The sequence below is a fragment of the Zootermopsis nevadensis genome, unplaced genomic scaffold (genome assembly GCF_977971745.1).
Source record: "Zootermopsis nevadensis isolate Lab colony 2312 unplaced genomic scaffold, Znev_1.0 Znev_ptg000028l, whole genome shotgun sequence".
Lineage (NCBI taxonomy): Eukaryota > Metazoa > Arthropoda > Insecta > Blattodea > Termopsidae > Zootermopsis > Zootermopsis nevadensis.
The window spans coordinates 15,808,115-15,832,597 of NW_028259160.1; the positions used below are offsets into that span (position 1 = coordinate 15,808,115).

The 24,483-nt window shown below is 37.3% G+C and overlaps 1 protein-coding gene across 5 annotated transcripts in view; it reads right to left on the reverse strand.

The window, feature by feature from the left end:
• The window catches only part of mbc (dedicator of cytokinesis protein myoblast city), a 38,089-nt gene that overhangs the window by 4,832 nt on the left and 8,774 nt on the right, over positions 1-24,483 (reverse strand). The window contains exons 14-34 of one of the 5 annotated variants that reach the window (XM_022057469.2): positions 23,512-23,652; positions 22,596-22,775; positions 21,999-22,173; positions 18,791-18,901; positions 17,934-18,089; positions 17,030-17,223; positions 15,841-16,073; positions 15,331-15,533; positions 14,962-15,090; positions 13,891-14,004; positions 13,224-13,475; positions 12,795-12,995; positions 12,528-12,663; positions 11,798-11,891; positions 11,277-11,463; positions 10,800-10,970; positions 9,721-9,936; positions 9,267-9,379; positions 7,599-7,709; positions 671-980; positions 42-207 (exon numbers count right to left, since the gene is read on the reverse strand). In XM_022057469.2, the coding sequence (XP_021913161.1) occupies positions 42-207; positions 671-980; positions 7,599-7,709; positions 9,267-9,379; positions 9,721-9,936; positions 10,800-10,970; positions 11,277-11,463; positions 11,798-11,891; positions 12,528-12,663; positions 12,795-12,995; positions 13,224-13,475; positions 13,891-14,004; positions 14,962-15,090; positions 15,331-15,533; positions 15,841-16,073; positions 17,030-17,223; positions 17,934-18,089; positions 18,791-18,901; positions 21,999-22,173; positions 22,596-22,775; positions 23,512-23,652 (3,593 nt within the window). Of the gene's footprint in view, positions 1-41; positions 208-670; positions 981-1,812; positions 1,847-5,956; positions 6,928-7,598; positions 7,710-9,266; positions 9,380-9,720; positions 9,937-10,799; positions 10,971-11,276; positions 11,464-11,797; positions 11,892-12,527; positions 12,664-12,794; positions 12,996-13,223; positions 13,476-13,890; positions 14,005-14,961; positions 15,091-15,330; positions 15,534-15,840; positions 16,074-17,029; positions 17,224-17,933; positions 18,090-18,790; positions 18,902-21,998; positions 22,174-22,595; positions 22,776-23,511; positions 23,653-24,483 lie in introns of those variants that run through there. The other 4 variants (XM_022057474.2, XM_022057472.2, XM_022057471.2 and 1 more) reach the window with 4 other exon arrangements.

Genomic DNA, 24,483 nt, shown 5'->3' on the forward strand with positions numbered 1-24,483 from the left:
AGATGAATCTACAGAATAGATGTGACAGAAATAAGCCTAACCTATGGAGTCACGGTTATTGCATGGAGTAGTGCTGCTTCCATTGAACCTTGCATTCAGAACAGAAGTGGTGTTGAATCGACTTGATGCCTGGAACTGTCCGCTTGATGGGCGACTCATACGACGTTCACGTTCAACTTCTGACCGCAATGGGCGCTTTGGTGTTAACTTAAAAGAATTATAGAAAAATACGTAATCAAAAAATTTAGTATTTTGTATCATTTTCAAAAGGAAGGAGAACAGGCTCTGTTGTGTGCCCCACACTAATACAGAGACTCCAGTTTATCATGACACTGATGACCTTGAAATATGAGATCAACAGGCTAGTTGCTTCTTCCTGGGAAACTAACCATAAATATCTTGCTGGCTCAGACCTGTGCACAGTCATTCTTTGAACAGTGATTGTGTGTATGCTTGCGTGCTGTGAAACAACAGAAAATAAAGTGTTGAACAAAGAGTATTTATAAACAAAACGTTTTTAAGTCCTGAAGAAAATGTTGAAGAAAGTTGTATATAGAACTTCCTGAAAGCACAGAGGCTTCCAGTCGCCCTCAGTGGACTAGTGGTTAGCGTGCTCGCCACTGAACCCAAAATACCTACATTTGTTAGTTATATTATACTTCATACTTACCTCTTGCCGCAGTTCGAACACGGGCGTGGTGGCCACAGAAGTGAATATCGGAGGTGATAGCTCCTGTTCTGGTGTGGTGTACCACTGACTAGTAGATGTGGAAGACTGAATAGATGACGATGACTCACGATCATTCTTGCGTGACAACCGCCTCTTACTTTCCTTGCTTGACTTATCTCGCTTAGATGTCCCTTTAAGTGATGGAGAACTTGATGTCTTAGAAAACATAGACTGTGATCTCGAGGACACCAAAGGGGATCCAATGCTGTGTTGTTTGCTTGGAGAATTGCCATAATGAGACACAGTGGCCCTGGAGGCAAATCAGAACATATGCGTAGCTACAGTCAGTTTTAATTTTAACAAATCTGTAATGATTCAAGTCAACACATATAACTGTAATATTCATTCCAATATTTCTGATGCACGAAAGAGTATTTATTTATAACAAATATACTGGTATGACTATTTCATTGCAGAGGTTATGTTACTTTACTTTGTTCTTCTTAAAAGTAATCGTTTAGCATACTAAAGTTAAATATTATTAATATACTGTATACATTTCTGTATAAGTTCAAATAAAAGAATAAGTATAAATATAATAAAAAACAATATACAACAATAAAACACAGAAGCATGCAGACTAATACGTAAAAGACCAATCTGATACAGTGCATGTGCCATGTCACCAAAACTTGACAAATAGTAACAAAACTCAATCACATTAACAGTTTGGAGGTATAACCAAGACGCACTGTCTCTATCAACAGTTGAGTTCTTCAGCATGGTTCGGGGGTTCTGTAATGATTCAGGTAAAAGACTTTTATGCACCAAGCATAAAAAATTAACTTAGTCCTAAGAAAGTATGTGTGTACAAATCCAATCTTTAATCTAATAATTTTACATTTATAATTTTACACAACAATGCACACGATTCCTAGAACTTTAAAAGATAGTTAAATATTTTTTGTGCATTCCAAAATAACCAAATAAAAATAGAAATGATGCAAAAATAATCATCACAGCTTAAATACGTCTCAAGGCACACATTCTTATAACAAAAAGGTAAATAAAAATAAAGTCAAGGGTAAAAATAATATTTACACTCATTAACAGAATTTAATTTGTAGCAATAACTCACTTACTCTCAAATCATCCAATGCTTAAACCACGTACATGCTAATGGAGAAGGAAAAGAATATAAAATTATTCAATATGACAAGTCTGACATGAAGTTTCCACATTTCTGTTTGACAATAGGTTCATGCTCTAAATTCCAAGCGACTGAATGCAACAAGCCAAGCGGTATTCCATCTGACTTCTCTTCATCAGTTTTTATTTTCATGTGAAGTCAAGAGCTAGATGTCTATGAACAGATATTTTTCCACATATAATTAACTTATTTAAAATTTTTGAAGAATAATGAAATTATCATTAAGCAAAATGTGATGACACAAAAAGAACAGTCTACCATGAAGTGTGCCTATTACTACAGTACTGTTTGTTTGGCGTACCTCATATTTTTGAACAGTTCACACTACAACAAAGATGGTGAACCCCGGGATTAGAAAACCTGATAACCTGTTATAATAATTTTTTGACAAAAAATAAATTCTACTGATTACTGTAATACAGTGAAACCTCTATCTATCGTTCCCGGAACTATCGTTTTCCCGGATGCATCGTCCGTTTTGTTCGGTCCCGAATACATCCCATATAAAATAATGTTACATTTTCCCGCTTCTATCGTTCCTCGAACTATCGTTTTATCGCATCGATCGTTCAAAAATCTTAGTCCCGGCCAACAATTTTCCCGCAATGATCGTTTCTGAGAAATTAAAATGCTGGGTTTTGAGATAAATTAATACCGAAAGACGCACAATGTTTTTGGAATACACAGTAGCGGTAACCTGTTATGTCGCCCAACCAGCACAGATCCTTTTGGAATGAGGGGTCAGCGGTGCAGGGGTGATAGTTGGAGTGAATGGCGGTGCTCATTGTCAGAAATTTTACGATTTTAATTAGGGTGCACTCATATTTCGTTCCAGGGATGCCAAATGGCATGTGCAGTGTGAATTTCTTCACAAATGCTTTTATTACAAGTACAAAGGAAAGGCTGGCGGCACTTTTCATTCTTCTGGTTCATCTCCTTTCCAGTGGTTCAGTGTCTTCTACGGCTACGTTTCGTCGTGTTCGGCAGTAACAGTACTTCCATTCTTCCTGTTATTGTTCCAGTCTATACTTTTGTTGTGGTTCCCGTAAATATTTTGTTATTCCTCTTACTCCTGTTAATTATTTTGTTATTATTCCTGTACCATGTCTCGCCCACTAAAGCAAGTCAGAACTCTTCAAGAAAGATTAAAAATCATAGAAGAAGTGGAGAAGAATCCATTTGAAAAAAGAATCGACATTGCTAAACGCCTTGGATTAGCACCATCTACTTTAAATTCAATAGTTGCAAAGAAGAAAGAAATCCGAAAACAAACTGACAAGTGCGGTAATTCATGCAAAAAAAGGAAATCCGGAAGAAAATCAACTTTCAGTGAGCTAGAAAGTGTCCTCTTCACTTGGTACCAGCAATCGCGGGCCTCAGGAATTCCTGTTGATGGCAACATCTTGCGGGAAAAAGCCAAGACGATAGCCGCAAGACTGAATATTGAAAATTTTGCAGCGTCGAATGGCTGGATTAGTAGGTTTAAAGAACGACATGGTATGGTCTACAAGAAGTTAGCCGGCGAAAGTGCTGCTGTGGATGTGGAAGTAACGGAGCTGTGGCTCGAGAGACTGCCAACACTGCTGGAGGGATATGAGCCGCGGGACATTTATAATGCGGATGAGACCGGACTTTTCTACAACGCCCTCCCGGATAGGACTCTGGCATTGAAAGGTGAATCTTGCCACGGGGGAATACGTGCAAAACACGGAATTACTGTTCTTCTGTGTGTTAACAGTGACGGTAGTGACAAACGGGTTCCGATTGTAGTTGGAAAATCACGAAAACCGCGTTGTTTCAAAAACATGAAAAAACTTCCGGTGAAATATCACGCCAACAAAAAGGCTTGGATGACAACAGACATCTTTACGGCGTTTTTAAGTTCTCTGGATGCCTCCATGGGCGCACAAGGCAGAAAGATTTTGCTGTTTGTTGATAATTGTGCCGCTCATCCGAAGGACACGACATTTCTACGAAATGTGAAAGTCGTGCAGTATCCAGCAAATTGCACGAGCGTCTTGCAACCGCTTGATTTGGGCATCATAAAATCTTTCAAACAGTTGTATAGAAGCGCCTTATGCAAACAGCTGTATGTGCAATGGATGCTGGGAAGGATGTCAACATGAAAATTGACGTGCTACAAGCAATTCATTTCACAGTGGCAGCTTGGCGGCATGTCTCCCAACCAACTGTTCTGAATTGTTTTCACAAAGGTGGCTACGGGTGTGAACTTCGCTCAGAAGCAGACTCTAACGTCAGTGTGGATGAGCATGATGGCTTTCACGAAGACTGGAATAGATTTGGCGCCGTGAAAAACGTGGTTAAATTTGGTGACTACGCGGCAGTAGACAGCGAGCTTGCTACATGCGGAGTCGACACGATTGATGATTTGTTAGACGATCGCGAAGGGGGTGGGAGCGGTGAGGAAGACGACGAATGCGAGCCCGAAGCTGTGCCGAGTTTTGCCGTAGCACACGCTGCATTGGCAAAAGTGAAGTCGTTCTTTTATGCCCATATTAGCGAACGTGACGAGGAAAACATTTTGAACGTGGAAAGTACTCTGTTTGGTCTAAAACGTAAAGTTTCGACAAACCAGTTGTCCATTAAAGACTTTTTTTGGTAAAAAGAAGTAACTTTGAAAGAGAAACATTGTTTTTTTTTAAATTTTTAATGCTTTCCCGCATCTATCGTTTTCCCGCATCTATCGTTTTTATTTCCCACCCCCGCCGAAAACGATGCATCGAGGTTTCACTGTAACGTATTTCAAAATACCTGAACATGACTAATTATCCATGCTATGAAGACAAAAAGTAATTAATAATTTAACGTATCATTTAACAAGTGACAATGAATATGTGTCGCTGACTTGAATGTGTGGTTAGTGCTCCTATTTCACATTTGGGAGGTCATGGGTTCACATCTTAGCTCAGAGACTGGGCATCTTAGTATAAAACGAGAAAATCTACATATGTGGCAGTATCTTATTTAAAAAAAGCAACTTCACAGCTTCCAAACAGTGCCATACGATCTTCTTCTTGTGGCCATGTTATTGTAGGTGTGTGTGAAAAGTTAGTTCCCAAGTGAAGTCTCATTACATGCAAAGGATAATACAAACACTGAATTTCTTGTGGTTCTCCCGCCAGATGCATATTTTCAAATTTATAGTTTTCTTTGCGCATTTGCGACAAAGACATTATTAAATTATCCAAAGAAAGTCAATGAGAACGAAAACTAGAAATTTCAAAACACAATACTTACAGGATTCCACTGGCAACAAATTCTTCAGCTGAATTTAAAACATGAATATTTTATCAGGAGTGCTTCATGAACATCGTATTAACAAAATATACAGTTGATTGGTTTATAAACACTGTGAAAACAGTTAATACGTGGCTTGTGCGAACTATTCATTACACTGAGTGTAACGAACAGTTTTATACACCCCATGTTAGAAATATGTAACTTTAAATGAAAAAAATGAAATGCAGGAAGCTTAAATGGGCATGCAACAATTATTGTTACTAACGTACAAATATGCTTCTAGCTTTCTGTGTCAAAACATTTTTCCTACTTAACACTCTCCCAACTTGTTCTGCACCCCACCCCAAGAAAAACCTGCGTTTGATATTTTGAGCCAATATGTGGAAGAAACAGTGCCTCCACGTATTATATACATCTATACAAGCATTACATATTAACATTCCAACAGATGGCACTAGGAAACAGGGGAAAAACAATACTTTTAAGTACTAGGCTCAAAATGACAATTTACATTCAGACAATTTTTAAGCACTTCAGCCAGGACAGAGTTAAAGAGATGCAAATTTGGCAATAATTTCTTCTACTCACACCTAATGCATTTACTTAAACAATGTATAAACAAAATGGTACAGGATCATTCCTGACGAACTCCCACAGTGAGAATAACAAACACAGCTTCTATCACTGAGAACTATGCATCATACACACCAACATGAAGTATAATTACCAGTTGCTGGCCACATGGCAGGCAGTCAGACAGTGTAGGTCCCCAGCAGCCAAGGGATCAAAAGGTATAAGAGGATGGATATGTATAAACATAAGCGTTCAAACAAATAAGGCCAGGGGCTCTCAGCACGGAGTGTACCACTGCCACTTGGAGGGTGGCGGCATGGCTCGCAGAGCACACAGTGTATCAAATATGGGGAGTTCAAAGTCAATACGTGATACATGATAGAATACATAACTGTTCATCTTACCAAAAAGTAAAATGTCTACCAGAAACATATCTGAGTGTAGTAGAATATTTACTGTGATACACACGAAAGTATTTTACCTTCATGTATAGCAATAATATCAACTGCACTATCAAATATCATTAAAATCTGTTTAATCAGGATGGCACACATACTGACAAAAAACAGCTAACAAATGATCGTACACAGTTAACACACGCCTAAAGGCACACACGTCTTCAAAGTGAAATTAATATTAATATGTAGCGAACGGATCCCACCTGTTCTTGTCATATTACACTACACATGTATTATCAAAGCCAAAACATTCCACCTTTAAGACACATACCCAGTTTTACTGTTTAGTTCATCAAAGCACAAGAAGAAATGTCAATACAGTATTTGTCAGTGACAAACACGACAGAGAGCCTCCTTATCTAAATAACAAGGTTTATTTAAAACCATAATTTGGAAACAAAAAAAAAACAAGTTGCCTCTTTCAAGCAAATGTTTTTCAGAATATACACGATTGCATTTAACTTCCTCTCATTCCAACATTATGATATGGTAACATTTTATTTTAACAGGGAAACTTATACAACTATTTATTAAAAATGAAAGCTATAAAACATTTCTTAGAAATTCTGAGAAACTAAAATGATGACTGTGCACATACATCTGAACTGCAAACATGCAATTATAATTTTTAATTGTTATGATGAAGAAATGAGAAAATGCTGTGAGGGTTGAGTTTAACATTACTGTGCAAGGAGAGTGTGAGGCCGGGGGTGGAGTGGTGCTGTAGGGTAGGTGCTGCAAGGGACCCCTGGCCCCTAGAAAACACACAGGAAACAAAACAAGGCCAGTACATCACTACCTGTTTTCAGGTTATGCATATACACAGTTATTTTGAATATATTGTTAGACGAATATTAAACACAACAAATGTGTCAACAACAGACTTCTCCTTTTTACAGACCTGTGTAAAAGGCAAGGACGCGCAGATAAAAATTATGTGGGGGGAAAAGAAAGTCACCAAACTCCAAGTTGGTAGTGCTGGTGTGGCTACAGATCCGCTGAGAAACACCTTTAATTACCATAAGATTAATTCATACAGTAGTATGCACAATTTTTACCACTGAAACCAACCTTTTTTACTGGTTACTATTTATAGATTGGTAGTGTACAATTCTGCATTCCAGTTTACGCAGTAAAGACAGCACGTTAAAAACTGACATCTTATGCTTGCTAATATCGTCACAGTAAACTCTCTACTCAACCTTTCTCATACACAGCTATCATCACAGTGAAATCTCCACTCTGTGACAGATAAGCTATTGTGAGTGGACTCCTCCAAGTCTGTGCAGCCAAAACTTACTTGCTTTCGAAAAAATATTTGAAATGAAGAGATGGGTTAACGACTGTAGATTTATAAGACAGGCACATTAGGTTGAAACACTTACACCAAGCAATCTAAAAGCATATTAGCAGAATAACACCTTACCTTCCCAGCGTGTTAGATGAATTGATGTTGGAGAAATTGAATGTGGTAGCAAAATTTTTGAGTGTAGTAACCTGTGATCGGGTTAGACTTGAGACACGTGACCTACTCCCTCTAGTGATCAGGCACCAATCAACATGCAAAATAAAACCAATTGAAAAGCTAGATTAAGAGATTTCTTTACCTCAGTGCACATTTAAACAGAAATTTTAAAATTCAAGTTCCTCAAATTCTACCCTAAGTACAAAAACCTCCACTTATCAGAATGTTCCTACCCAGTATTTTTATAAATAAAAAAATACAGTAATTACATGCTTTAATAAACTATAATTTAATGAATTAAAATGAATACTGAGGTAAGAAATCTCTTTCAGAAATCAAAAACATCAGCCATGGTGTCTTTCTGCATCAAAGAACTCACTTAATATCCTTCCAATTAATCCGAAGCCCCCCCCCCCCCCCCCCCCCCCCCCCCGGCCGCATCTTATCTACATATTTTGTACCTAAAATTCTGTACAATTTTGTATTTCCCTCATCATCCTCCTGATTCTCAAACTCAATCATGTTATTCCCTCAGAGGGAGATCAAGTTTCACACCCACACAAACCTGATATTAAAAAATAGTGCAAAAAGAAACCATAAAAGGCATTAACAGAGAGACACATGGCAACCGAGTTAAATTACAGTGTTCGCAAAAGAAGCAGTTTTAGTTAGTATTACAGACAGAAAAACACACAACCTTCTGTAAGACAAGTAACTACATTAGTAAAAATGTTGATGTATGTACAATTAATTTGTGACAGATAAAAGCAAATCAAGTTCTTCTTAAGATATACGTAAGTGCTCAGAAAACAGGGATTCCAAGCAGAAGAAGAATAACTGAAATCTGAAAGAGGTAATAAAAAGGTAGAACGTTTCTAAAAACAAATATTAAATATTTGTGGAGAGTATAAGAAATGCTGCAACACTTTTTGTTAACACACCCAAGTTTTTAAAGACCAATTATTCCAAATTATACAGCCCAAAAAAGGAGCCACAGACAATATTTGACTATGTAGACCATTACGAAGCACCCTTCACTAGAAGCAGCATATGTAACAAACACCGACTGCAGAGGCCTACACTAAATTTAGGCCAATTATTATAGTTCAACGTTGTTTCCTATAGACACATTATCTAAAGTTTGGGTTTTATTGTTCTATCAACATAAAATTGCTTCCTACTAAATATGACTCACCGAACTACCCAAGAATATGCATAAGCACATTAATGTATATAAGACTCATCTTACACAGCTGAATGCACAATAAGGAAATGCTTTGCGGATATCCTGAAAGACGCACCAAACTTTGTCATTATTTTTACGAAACAGAATTACTAATTTACTTTATTTATGGTTTAATTAACTACAATGCCAGTAGCTCAGATTATATAACAATGACAGAATAATTAATGATTAAAGAATTAGAAAGAAGTGGTTATGGCCTACTTTACAAACTATACCAGCATCTTTCTGGTGGGACTGAGGAAAACCATTGTTCAACACACAAGAGGATCAATCATGTCAATGCTGATGAGTCATATGCTATTGCTAGTATCACATATCACCTGAAAGTGAACACATGTTTTAACTTCACGTAATTTGCATATGTTTACAAGAAATGTACTTACTCTGATGACGTGAGGCTAGCTTCAGACAGACGATTATCTGCGTGTGAATTGCTAGTACTGAACTGTCTCCTCATCGTTACAGAATGAGCACTTTCAAGTTTCAAATCACAAGTCTGTAACGACAAAGAAGTTTCATATTTTAACTTAGCATGCAAATAGAAAAAAAGTCAAAAGAGAGGGGGGGGGGGGGCCTTGCGAAGAAATCATCTGCTTATTGAATATAAAATTACCCTGGTCACCCCAGGTAAGGCACCATATATTAATAGCATTACCTGTGCAAAGTACATAAGTATATGAAATGAATGCACACAGGGAAAGACAAGTCTGCCTATCAGTCTGTCTGTATATATCTTTGAAATAAAGTAATAAAATTTCAATAAAATTTGGTTTACAAGTTACTGAGTGAATTCCACCAGAGCACTCTTTCACCAATATTAATTTGTATTACAATTACCTTCTTTCCATATTTGGACTCTACATGATTCTGCATTTCAGCAAAACATTCCTCCAGTCGCTGCTGGAATGGCCCAAGAGAGGGAGGAGCCCTCTGACGATGAATTTGAATACATAAATCCAAGAGCGGAATTTGTGATGCAATCAGATCCTGCAACTTGGTGATGAGAGCTGCATCTTCTGGGTGCACTTCTACATACTCAGGTGTAAAGAATGCCTACACACATAAGATCACAATGACGCACAAAAAGGGGAAAGCTTAAATCTGTGTCCTGAGGAGCAGATCTTTACAAGTATATATGTATGTGTATGTGCTTACATAAACAATCCTTTCACTGCTTATATAATGAATTAATCTTCTTGATCATGTAATATATTTCCAAGCCTCTCCGGTTATTTCTGTGTTCGCACAACTCCTCCCCATCAATTTCTTCTGCCAGGCTTCCTTTCTGCTCTGAGACATCTTTCCTAACCTGACCTCATATTGGTCTTCCATTTTACATCAAAGTTCAAAACCTTCTTTGGGATATATGATAAAGTATCTCATATAACTGAGCCTTAGAATACTAAAAAGATAACTTAAATATTCAAAAGCTTACATGATAATTGTTATTTCATACATTTAACTTTTGCATTTATTTACATGATGAGTTACAATACATGAGGTCAGTCTTGAAACCAGTCGCACAAGCTAACGATGCGAAGGGGACGAATAAGGCCATGTAGACCGTGCCGCAAGTGGTGTCCCATGTGTGTGCTATGCGACATTATCAGAGCACGTAACAGGCTGGTTTCAATACTTGCCTTATGTACTGTATCTCTTACATTAACTCTTGCAGTGCTTTAATGATAAGTTAACTTATACAATTAACTGTAACATCAGTTATCCAGAATGACTTGATGTTTGGAAGATCTCAAATTAAAAAAGAAAGGTAAAAATCTGCGAAGCCAAGACACCACTGATGCACTATTTCTACAACCAACACACACAAAAATTATCTCCACAATCTTCATTCTCTGCAAATCTAAATTTAAAATACCCACAGAAACCATGAGTAGCACAATTTCCAAAATATTTACCTTCTCATAATTTGTCACACCACCCATCACAGCAGCATCTACAATGCCGTTGATCTTCAAACTCAAAGGATTCAACTGCAATGTAGCATCACTTCTGTGAGCTATTATGAGGTCTCGTAGAGCTTTGTTGGTAACTTCCATTGTCTCGATAGCGTTTCGCAATGGCGACACCTACAAAGGAATAATCTAGCTTTCATCTTAAAATTAAAACTACTGTCTGCGCCTACAAAACTAAACTATTCAAAGACTTTACTGTTGTTCTGAACCTCCAACTCCATTATCAGACCTAACCCTTCATACATTCAATCCTGTTTACACCTGCACAACCAATTTCTCAAAGTACATCTGAATATTATCTCCCAGTTCTTCTACCTACAAATTTATGTGTACTTCTTGTCTGTTGTAAGCGTGCTATGTTTAACCTTAGATGATACTCACTTTGCAGCTAAAAGAATTTGTAAAATAAATTTATTTTACCTGATATGTATCGGTGGAGGTAACTGGAAACCAACGGAGAATTCCAGGTAGTGGATACGATGTGACCAATACGGTACGTTCTAGCCAGAGACTTGCAAATTCATTATCTCCATCTCCACCAGACAGCCTCAGTGGATCCTTACGATGAAATGGACGGGAGAAGCGAAACTTCTGCACATCATTCACCCTATCAGCACACAAACAGCATTTAAGCGAATACAACTTAATCTTTTCTTCAAATTTTCATTAAAAAATTCCAGACACATTTTTCATTGAACAGATCTTGCTACACACAGTTTTCTTCACCTGTCATTTTGCAGCCTTATGGACTAATTTAAGGTGCAATTTTGGCATTTGCCTGGAGTGACTGAGGAAAACCAGGCCAGGTCTCTGGGCTGAGATCTGAACCCAGAACCTGCTGAAATGAAGCATGAGTGCTAACCACTCAGCAGCAACATTGGATCAGGGTAATGAAAAATGTCAATTTATAGCATTTTATAATCCACAAAAAAATCATGTACCTGTGATATCGCAGGATCTGGTCACTAATGGGTTTACCAGATAATCGCTGCTTACGGTCATCCATTAGAGGTTCAACTTTATTAATCTGAACATCTGAATAAATTTTAAGGTATAAAATATTAACACATAAAAAAATGTTATATTTCTCAAATGGATACGGTGGAACTCTTCTGGAAAAACACAAATTATTAATAAAGAAATCATATGTTATGAATGTATAATCTGAAACTTTCACAGCGAGTAAGCACAATAAATTCTTCTCAGGCCACCTTACACGGCTCGTAGCCCGAGAAGAATTTATTATATGTCAGGAACACGAAAATGTTCCAAGGATTCATATTTGCACAGCTTCACTTACAAACTCCAGTTCTGAAACTTACTGATGAAGTCCTTGCAACTTAAAAGGAAAACTTGGATGTAAAACTTATAAGCCAACCCACTGATTTAAAAATAACTACATCTCCGGGTGCTGGAAAAGAGGTTTGACAGCTGTACAACCAACTGATATCAAATTTATTACAAATAAATTTTCACACCAAACATTTTCTACAGTACTGCAGAAAGATAAATAAATCAAACTCGAAGCCACCTATAAATAAAACTTAATATCACTTCTGCAGCTAATAAAGAATAGCGAGAGATGGGCATCAAAAACCACATACAAAATACTGTCATATATGGTAGTCATTTTTATGAATTACATAATTGAGAACACATAAAAAAGGATACACTGGTGTGGAGACTCCATGATATCATCTCCAGGTGGAGTAAGCTTGTTCATGAGTTCTGCATTGGGTAGCTGGTTCAATGTACGACTGCTGAAATCACTCAGACGTTCATATTCTTTACCACGGTATATAAACACCTGAAGAAATATGGACGTCATTTAATATGATGAAGATTGAGGTTAAGTCTATCTTAACAATTCTTTAGACATGGCTTCTGTTCTAAAACATTCTGAAAGCTACCACTTATGTACTTTAGTCATACACATACCTTGTTCTGCAGGAAAGCTGGAAAGCCTCGACCATAGTAAGCAACACGGAAATATTCTGGTTCTGGTCTAATCTGCTTCATTATGCTGTCATAGAACTGTGACATTCTCTTCAGAAGTGAGCTCAACTGTATGTAATCAAATATTTCCTCTTCGCACTGCGTCACCAGTTCCTTGCACACGGCTAGAGCACACTCCCACATCTAAAAACATGAATTTCCAGAACTTCTGATGTCTTTTAAATAAAGGGTAATCAACTAAAGATGTTTGCACTGAAAATCTCAGTCATGATAGTCAGCGTCCAGGCCCAGATCTGAATGCAGGGTCTCCAAAATATGTAGCAAGAGTACTACCTAATCAGGCACAATGTTTTGCTATTGGCAGACAGAATACACGTAAAAGTTTACATGAAAATACAAGCAATATCTCACCTTTCCTTTGTCAAAATAGTTGATGATGTCATAGTATAATGCTTCCTTGAGGTCTCTGTGTGTCTGACACTTAAGGTACTTATGGCTCTTCAACAAAGGAGGCAAGGGAGCATCGGACCAGTTGAGCAGCTTGCTGTGCAACTTCAGTGTATATGCGGCTTCTGTGTAATTGTCACACTCCAGATGCAAGTCACACAGTTTGTTTACATAGCGGATATACATCTCTTTGCGGTTTATCTCACTGTAGAAGTCCTGTGTCATGAGAAATAAAAAAAAAACATGTCTGAAAGATTATTATCTAATTTGTGTGAAATTGCATGTTAAACTAGAGAAGACTTATATTATGAAATGAAACATTCTGCCCAAGTTACTAATAAGAGACTTACAGAAAAGGTGTAATAATTATAAAATGTGAAACTACAAGAATTAACAATACGGAATTTCCAATTCAAAATTACTGCAATTTTTGTTTTTACAGTAATATGATTCAATGACTCAAACGTCAAATGCCAGTGTCCACCAAAGTGTAAATCCTTCTATTTGGTGGGAATCTGAATATCAGTTACTTGGCATTCTAGCTTTGCATCTTATTCGCATTAACCTGTTTTTTCTTTAACTCGAACAATACAGGCAGTTCAAGAATAAAACAACAATAACGCATACTCACAAGAAGATTGACAGTGCAGCTCATGCGATTTTCTTTATTCTCATCTGTGATGATAAAACGGTACTCCAGCAATCGCTCCATCAGACGAGTCACAGTTTTTACAAACTTTATACCCTGTTATAACATAAAAATAACATAAATTCAAACAGTATGTAACATTTAACATACTAAGGGCAGGATACATGACGACCCATCCCACCTGTGGGATCCAGCAACCAAGTCTAGCAACAAACAATTCTACACGATCATTGTAATATTCCTTTCCATCAACAATCTGTCAGAACATCGATATTGTTAATTCTGTCATTAAAAATCATGACAGATTATTCAACTGCATTGCTAGCACTGAAATGTTCCATGTCACAGATTAATACTTTTCATTTTTCTTTTCCAATTTATTATCAGGTTACAAGCAGCAGTACATAAGTTTGTACAGACTACTAATAATGAACAAGAAATAATCCCTCTGAAACTTGGACAACATACAATATATGGCAACATGGTACTCAACGTTGATCACATTATGGAAAGGTACTAACACGTTATGAATGAATGACAACAGGATTTCTTTTAGGGCACAGAAAATGAAGACACTGAACTAATTACCACCACACAAAGTGAATCATGAAGGCGATAACATCAAGCGAGGGAAGATGTATAAAATTAAATGCAGAAAAAGTGGACACCTACAAGAGAAATCACAGGAACACTGTGTAGGACACAGTCTATTGTCTGAGGTATATTTGATATACACAGTGTTTTAGGAGTTGACTGTACTCCATCTTCAGGCGATCAGTTGTCATGATACCGACACTTTTCATATATTATTAACAAAAGTCACAAGTGTCGGTGTCAGTATAATGATAAGCAATCCCCAAAAGACAAAAGTATAGTCAACTTTCAAAATGTTGTGTATATGGCCAAAGTCCAATGTAGTGTTCTTATAATGAATTAACCTTTAGTGAATTACAAGGGAAGTATTTATTGAAGAAAGCTTTGTCATAAGACAAACTAAAATGGCAGAAACATCAATGGATGATGGTGATGATAATGGAAAACTACGTATCATACCTGATCCTTCATAGTGGAATGGTTTTCACAACGATCCAGCATAATTTCTCCGAACAGTTCTTTATAGTGCTCATCTCCACGCCCCCCTTCCACCAGAATGTCTAGCTTGGCAATCATTTCATTCTCAAACTGAAATTATAATAAGTATTAGCGACTACTGTAGCTGAAAGCCGAGGTTTATAGGCCATTTACAAGACAATAAATAAACGAACAGATCAATGAGAAAATACGCACATCTGAAAAAATCAAAGATTCCAAGACAAATCACTCGAATGAAGAAGAATTTAAAACCACCTGCCTCTAGACAGGATTTAGCAACAGATAACAGAGCCTAATCCACCACAGTCCATGGTAATGATGATGTCGTACCTCTGAGAAGTGGGCCTTGATGTTTGAAGTGTTACGCTTGGTATCACCAAAGCTTTCACTTGTTACTCGTGAAGAGTAAAATTCACACTGCATCATGTCAAAGAATATTGGAATTGTTGCTCTTCTTAATTCAGTCTCTGGAATTAAGGTCATCTCCAAGAACGGACCAACCAATCCAGGCACAAACTGAATCTTGTACTGACCTGAGGCAACAAAATACAATTAACCTCTATCATACAAGGAACAAGGGATTAAAGTACCACACTACTTACTGGGCTTCCAGTCAGAATTCAACTCCACACTAATAGTTTAGAGGTACTTTTACTGCAACACATGGTCGCTTGACTGCACATAAGTCATGAAGCAAGGCTGATAAAGATTAAAGAGTATATAATATAATGTGCTACATGACTGCAGTGATTAATCAAGTTAAGGCTATTTTATATATTCAGTTTCATGTCACGTGAGAGAGATAGATTTGTCAGCTACGCACAAAGTTCCTACACTTACCAAGGTTGAACCACATGCTGCGTATCTCAAAACCAGTCTCCCTGCGCATGTCCTTATACCTCCCAATTATTCGCGCACGCTTGTTTTGGCTGAAGACATCCAACTGCAACGCTGGCTGAGTAAGGAATGCAATAGCACAATGGAAGAAGTTGTTCCATGCCTGGTGCTCAAAGGGTTGGAAGAAGTAGTCACGAATTGTGTGCGAGAAGAAACGAAGAGACTTGAGAATTACACTGCAACAAATTACGTAAAATCAAAACTTCACACACAATTACTGCCATGAAGATGGAAGAGGAAATGGTATCTACCTGCATGTCCACACAGTTTTACTACCCAGAAGACCAAAATCAACAAGGATAAAAATCAGTAAACAATTTAAGACATTCCCTAATAAGAAACATCATGATTTATATACATACCGCCTTATATTGCAAATACAATGGGCTGGACATGCAGGGGGACACAAGAAATGATACAGAATTTTGGATCTTGGAAAACTGAGGATAATATTAATATGGAGCTAAGAGAGGTAGGATGTAAATTGAAAGGATGGGTGATGGACAGAACTGGCTCAGGACTATGTCCAATGGCAGTCTGCAGTAAAAAGTAAAGTAAGCACTTGGGGGGAGAGGCAGTATAGCTCCTACCCATTCTTAACCTTGACACTAGCTAGGGGTGAGTGGTCAGCATCACGCCCTGGCCATGCTTTACCCCTGGGAAAGGACCCTGGTACCCACTGGATAGGAGGCTTGGTGGCAGTTTGCGGTATCAGAGGTATTTAACTTCCATGTTCTGCTGGCAAAGAATTACAAAATTACACTAACAGAAGATGGGTGTGCGTATAAATAAAAATTAGCACAGAAAGCATTAGATAGCAGAGTCATACAAACAGTTTTAATATCAAACTATCTGCATGTACAATATGCAACAGTTGGAAGTTTAAAAGAACTGCCATTTTCATTAATTAATTTTAATTACATATAATAACAGTGTCTTCTGCTAAATTATATAAAGAACATTTAATTTCAATCCATTCTGTACAATATGAATTACTATTTTACATTTAAGTCCAAACTAAGAAATATAATCTTTTTTTTTTTTTTTGAGAAACTGGCTACCAAAATCTAAAACAGATGTATCTGTAACAATTTTTCAATGCATCTAGCAGGAATAAAAGTAACTGATTTACCTGTTCTGTAGCATTATCATTTCACACCAATCCTTGGGATAAACAGGCTTTGACACCAGGTCTTTGAATACAAGTAAGATTTCCATAAGAAAATCAAGCAGGTCTGTAATTGTTATAAAGTGATCTATGTACACTTCAAAATGATGCCCTGTCATCTGCCGGAAAATTGCTATCATTACAGCTACCAGTCGGCCCTGGAAGAGAAAAAAGGTTTCGTGATTCATAATATTATAGACTAAAAGAAATGTGAAGAATAAGATTTTATAATTAAACATATGAGTACACTGAATTATAATGTTCTACTTTTATAAGTAAAGTAAAGTTTGTCCCACTATACGCCATGTAGGCGTTTGGGGTGAGTGGAGGTATAGCTCTTCTCTTCCTTGACCTCGGCACTAGATGGGGGTGAGTGGTCAGCATCACGCCCCGTCCGGCTTTACCCCCGGGAAAGGACCCCGGTACCCATTGTAGAGGAGGCTGGGTGGGCCCCAGAGCCGGTCTGGACGCAGAGGCTAGAGGAAAAATCCTCTGCCCCCGTCGGGGATCGAACCCCGGCCGTCCAGCCCGTAGCTAGTCACTATACTGACTGAGCTATAGCAATATTAAAATGGCAGCTATATGATCATGCACTAAATGTCTGGGAGCCCAATCTACATATTCTAATAAAGGCAGGGAAAGAAGAAAAAAAGTCCACAGAGAAATCATCAGACATTAAACAACCAAATTTCATAAAAATAATTTCAACATCCAGAAAGTGTCTATAGGAAGAGAAAAGCAAACACACTTTACATAAGTGCAGAACAGTTTCTGTATGCAATGTATATTTTCTTACAAGCACCAGTCTCTTGTCATCTGTCAGTAACTTGTTCTAGGATTGAATTCGTAACAAATAAGAACAACTCACAACTAAAGGGCTTTCCCGGTCCATTGATATTGTGGTCTGGATTACGGTTCGCAGGACAGTAAGCATGATATCTTTTATATCTGCAACTGTTGGTCCAATGTCACTACGGAACAGTAGCTCCATTATATCACTAAGGATCTTCACACAAAGTTCAACCTACAAAGAGACATTTATACTGGTAAAAATACGAGTTACATTGTTCAAAATTTCATAATTTATAATGTAACATTATAACAGTAAACACTTTTCATTTCTAGGAACGTTACAAATCTTGCAGACTTCAGTAAAATAAACTATTGGCTACATGACAAAGGTTTGATTTCTAACACGGCTGAAACTTCCTTTTTCTGCCACTCTCCAAAACATCATTTAAAATTGTCCATAGCTTTTCGCTGGAGTTCAACATATAACTTTGGCTTTTGGGCGAGACGTATGGCGCTAACCAACGTTTCGATAAATGTTGCAGTCACCATTTACCCACCTTTAAAATGGCAACCGCAATGTTTGCCAAAATGCAGGTTAACATCAAACATTCGACATGGCTTTCACCCAAAAGCTGAAGTCATAAATCATTAAATCTCTTTCCTTTAAAACTTCAGTTTCACCAAAGGATACAACAACAAGACACAGGGAGCAAATAATTATTTACAGGTCAACATCCTGTTATTCTTATCACGCAGCCTCCTACCTGAGTATGGAGAGCTGTTTCGCCAGAAAATGAAAACCAATCACTTACCTCCTTCCTCAGGGTTGTTGAAGTGTAAATCCATCCAAAATGTTTGTAATTTTTGTTATTTTAACATAACTTCATATGTTAATATGTATACAAATAAGTGTAAATCAAAGTGACAACTTACCTCCTCAGTGTGCCCGCGATGAGAGTTGAGGTTGTGCTTGCTTTCTCCCAGCACCTTGGCAACCTTGGCAACAGACTTTGTCTTGTTGCGGAACTCAACACCACCCCGTCCCTGGCACACACCAGGCAACACTTCAACTAACGTGTCAAGCCACTGTTATACCCATCCACTGAATGCAATTATCCATACCAAATTCTTTTCCACTCATTGCCATACCAAAGGCAACATGGAATCGGAGGCAAGGATAAATTTTGACCAAACCATTTAAATTACTATGACTAAATTACTAATTACTAGTGCTATTAGACCAGTTAATTTATGCAGCATCTGAGAGCTGAAGATTTCACAATGGTAAAAATGTGAATTGCGGTCTACTGGATTGTGACACTGTGTAACTTGTGGGTAATTAATAACATTTCAGCATGATATCATAATAAAGACCAGATAACAGGTACAGGTTGGTGCAGCAACATTCATTACTTGCACATGGGACATACTCAACTGGACTACCCCCTACTATGTCCAATTTTCATCAGTCTTTACAAATATATGCTAAGACTAACACCTTCTGAATCCTTACCTACACTCCATTCACATTAATCTTTCCAACTGATTCAATTACTGTTACAACAGCAATGTTAAATCGCCAAACATTCAACCAACATACTGCTTTACACAAGTTGCACTTGTAATCTACATAATTCATGTTTCAGTCATATATTTAAGAATTCACACAGCTGACTATGACATAACACTTGAGCCATAATTGTAATTTGCAACATGCAAGAGCATAACACTGTAGTAGATTTGAGTCAGCCAACCAAGGAAGTCACATACACAGGCTTTACCTCCTAAAGAATAATTTATACAATGAACATAATTATGTACACACACACACACACACGATATGTATTAGTAGCCATAATGCAGATGGTACAAAGCAACAGACAAACTAGAAACAGGTCTAACTGCATTTTAACTTGGTCCTGTCTTATCAACAGCAGGAATACCTACTTCAAAGTTTAGACTTGGAACTCTGAAAGAATATAAAAAAATTGTTACCTTCCTATTTCTATCTATCTAAAAACTAAAATGTACAAGACCATAATCTTGTATGCTCTTTTATATGGGTGTGAAACTCGCTCCCTCACTCCAAGTGAAAACAGATTGCAAACATTTAACGGCAAAGTGCCGAGAAGAATATCTGGAGCAAAATTTAATGAAAGCACGGAGGGCGATTAAAGACCATAGTACCCCATCCGTTTCGATCTACTGCACATAAACTTGAGGTATGTTACCATATATGACCAAATAAAATAACCTACACTTTTATTTCTTCCAAATACTTCCTACAGAAATTGTGAATTACTCAACGTTCATTAAAATCTGTTACACAGCTCAGTAAACGCTACACAAATATATTGCAAAATCAGGTTTTTGAAGGTATCTGGAGGAAATGAGAATACATTAATCACTACAAGAACTTTTTTTACTTTTAAATAAGAATGAAAAATTTTCATAAAAATATAAGTCCTAGATTAAGCTGTTGTTATATTAAAAACATATAATCAAATCCAAGGGAAGATGTATCAGAAACTGTCTAAATTATTGCTTGAAACATGCTTCCTGTATGCAAGTAATAGTAGTATCATTACCAAGACATCTTCAAAATTTATAATAAAATAGCATTCATCATCACTCTTTAAAAACATGCAAGTAATAAGAAGTGGCTATTAATGAGAACTAGTCTATAGAAATATGTGCAAACTTATATGTATTTTATAAACACTGCATCAAAGTGAATTTCTGTTAAGATGTTTCTCTAATGTTTCAGCATACAGAAATTTTTATTACATATCAGGGCTCCTAGTACTGTTTATTTACAATAAAAAAGCATTTGCAGTCATGATATGTGCAGTCTAATAGGTCTACAGACACAAGAGGCTGTCAAGATTGCCAAGGCTGTTTGAGAGAAATCAACAAGCACACACATTCACAATGTAAATTAATAAACACATAAAAATGTACATACATCAAACTGATATACTACAAATGTACAGAAGTAAAGCATACGAGAGAAAATGATGTGAACTGTAACTCTTATATTCTCATCAGAACGCTTCCCTAATTTATGGATGGTTCAGAAACCAACCAGTGTAAACCATATGTTTGGTTTGCGGAATGTAGCGTGTATTTTATATTACTGACAATATTTTATGTCGATAGCAATTAAATTATCAAGCAAAATATTTCACGAAACACTTGTAATTACTTCTGAATAGCTAAATTACTGGAACTATGCACCTCCAGGATCAGAGGTAACTTTATTTTTTATCTTTAACCATCAGACCAACCAATCCAATCTTATACCCACCATTCATACATACAGTCTGTGAATGTACATTTCTCAGTACAAACATTACAGGTACACCGAAATGAAATCAACCCCTTCAGAGTCCCTTGAAATTGACGATGAAGTGTTAACGGCTTCATTGTGATTTTTGGTGAATGTCACTTAGACTAGCTAACATAAAAATTTAAATGATCGTATTTCATTTACCAAAAGCTGCATGGTATGAAAAAACACAAGATAATACCAGTATCACTGCTAACAATCATTTGCATCCAAACAAAAAAAATCACTTACTCAGCAACTCTAATCCTTGAAGGACCTGGCAACCTCACATATGTGAAATTTCTTAAGATATTTAGACATTTGGTAGGACTCCTTGGACAAGTGATCAGCCCATCTCAAGGCTTCTACCTACACAGGACAGCACGACACAGAAACATGTGGACAAACATCCATGCCTTGCGCGGGATTCAAACCCATGATCCCGGTGTCCGAGTGATCAAGGTACATGCCCCAGATTGAGCAGCCACTGTGAGTGGCGCTTGAATCACTGGAACGAGTAATTCCTAATTTATTTTAACACAGACACCACCAATCCTTCCACAGTCTGCAATCTCAGCACGTCTCTACTTTTTTCCATTCATACATGCCACCAAGATGGGAAATATATGCACTACTAAGAGTCTACGATATCTACAAGAAATCAGTCAACAAAGGGTAGCCACTGCTTACAAAAACCTGATATGCATCAGGACACAATGCTACCAATATGTTAACAGGATGTTAGATGCAACATATACAAAGTGGTTGAACATTTTCCAGTTTCACTTTGCAAACATAAAACTGCATATTTACCTCCTCTCTGGACTCAAGGAGCTCTTTGATATGAGCTGTGATGACTGGCAGCAGAATCGCACGGCAGTCGGAATACAGAAACAACTTGCTGTGTACAATGTCATTCACAGTCATCATCTTCTGCTTCATGAGGCGATTTGGAGGAACCTTGTTGATAAGCTCTGTTAATAAGCCACTATAACAAATCGCCAATATCCTTAATCCTTTGAAGACCAGTGGTAAATATAAGTACCACCTGCTTTAACAATCAGTAACTTCATTTATGCACAAGATGTATTTACGAAAATCTTATGAACCTCATAGCAAACAGCATTAATCAGGTTATCTCAGTAATGGAGAAGTGTTATGTTTTCTTTGAGGTAAGAACTCAATGAAACCAAAAAATACACAGTATGTCGATAATGGTTTTCTGGGTTGTCATAGCATGATGGGTCTTATATGGTTACCAACACTGCAGAGAAACATACAGCCCAAATTTTCAGAGCCACCTGAAAGTCCACATAGCTCCACGACCCAAAATATCACCATCGATATCTTAACTGCTGTGAGAACCTCAAAAGCAGTACGTATTGTTTCATAACAATGCCGATTTCTTACCTCAGTTCTGTGGCACTGAATACTGTCAGAATATCTGGAATGGTGAATGGCAGGTACTTAAGACATGCCCCTTGAACCAACAGCGTGCTGTCTGTATTGTAGCACATCATTCCGGTGATGCTCTGGAGCAGCTGTTTTAATGAAATTTCAAACTGCTGCTGACCTTTCCCTTCGTTCAACCTGAAAAGGGGTACATATTTGATTTTAAAACATACAAATAACTCAATCACATTAACCCTTTGAAGCCCAGTCGTAAACTGTATGATCCACCTGATGCAATAATCAATAACTCATCGCCTGGATGATGGAGGCAGCAAGGACCTCTGAAACGCCAGTAAATTTCTACCAGACTACACGGCGCAACAGCCCAGAAGATAGCATCTTCAACAACTCTCAATATTGTGTTTATGTGATTCGTATCGAGTCTTACTGTAATCGGGGATTAATTCTTTAAACAGCAGATCTTACTAATAGAGAAGTATGGTGTTTTTTTTTGAGAAAAACTGAATCGTTAAATGATATTTTGACGATTTTCGGCATCAAAGGGTTAACACACTTCATGATGTTGAATGACCAACATTAATCCATTTCTTTATCTGACACAACATAGTACAAATAGTTTAAAATAAGGCCAGAAGAATCCATTTGGTAACGTACTAACACTTGTTATGAAGTTTGTATGTCAATTAAATTGCTTGCAAAATCTTGTCACCAAACTTTAACTTCTGCTAGTTCTATCCACTCCACATCCTCATACCTTATTTCATTAAGACCAATTCCATCTACACCTATGTCTACCGTGTAGTCTCTTCACCTCAGGTTTTCAAAGTAAAATTTTGTATGCATTTCTCCTCTTCCCTCCCCATGCGTGCTACATGACAACATATGCACATGCAAATCTCAGTGCACCACTCACTCTGAGAACAGCTGTCTTGAACGTACTATGAAGCGCACGCAATACTGCAGGGATTTCATTGTCTTCAACAGCATGTCCTTATCCTGACTGTCAGTAGAGTTGGCGTTGTCTATGTGGTACTTGAGAACCACTATCAGTTTGCTAGAAAAAGAAAAATCAGATTTCTAATTATTAATCATATAGTCTAGCATGAATCATTACACCACAAATTATGTTGGACACCTCCAATGTTTATGCCACATTTGATACACAAGATGGCTCTAATCCTATCTTCAACTGAAAGGTTGCCAGGTTACATTTTATATTGATGGCGCCATTTGGGTGCTAGCACTGAAGATTCCTGTTCAAAGAGATAAGGGTTTAATCCCAACAGCTTTTAATGATAAGCAAAATAAGAAATATAAATTATTTTTCATGACATGCAGAGTCTGCTTCATAGATACCCTGACCACAGACTCCTTTACCTCTCTTGAAGCAAGCAGTCTACGAGGGTCATACAGACCAAAACTGGAGAAAATAACATGAACTCCACAAATGTGGTGTTGCGGGTTGTCATGCCATATAATCCTTAACTCCAAAGATGGTGGTGAAACATTCCTAAAAAAATGCTGGTAATGCGCTACAAGACAAAAGAACAGCACGACCTACAAGACCACAATCAACAACTTTATCGCTGTGAGAACCTCAAATCTCACATCACAAACATTTAAAACCCAAACCAATGAATTATTAATGTACTTAGAATACTGTGGGTTCTGAAAGTACACTACAACTTCCAGCCTTTACAAAAGGTAAACTTAAGACAGGTATCACTTCTTAACCACTTATTTTCCTATGCATATATATAATTTACTGTTTCCAGCTCAAAATACAAACTATTCTAAAGGTTTCTGACAATGGTGCTCTACAACTATTATGGTACTTTGGTAGAGGATTATTTAGAATCTGTTATTTACAAATACAAAAATGTAC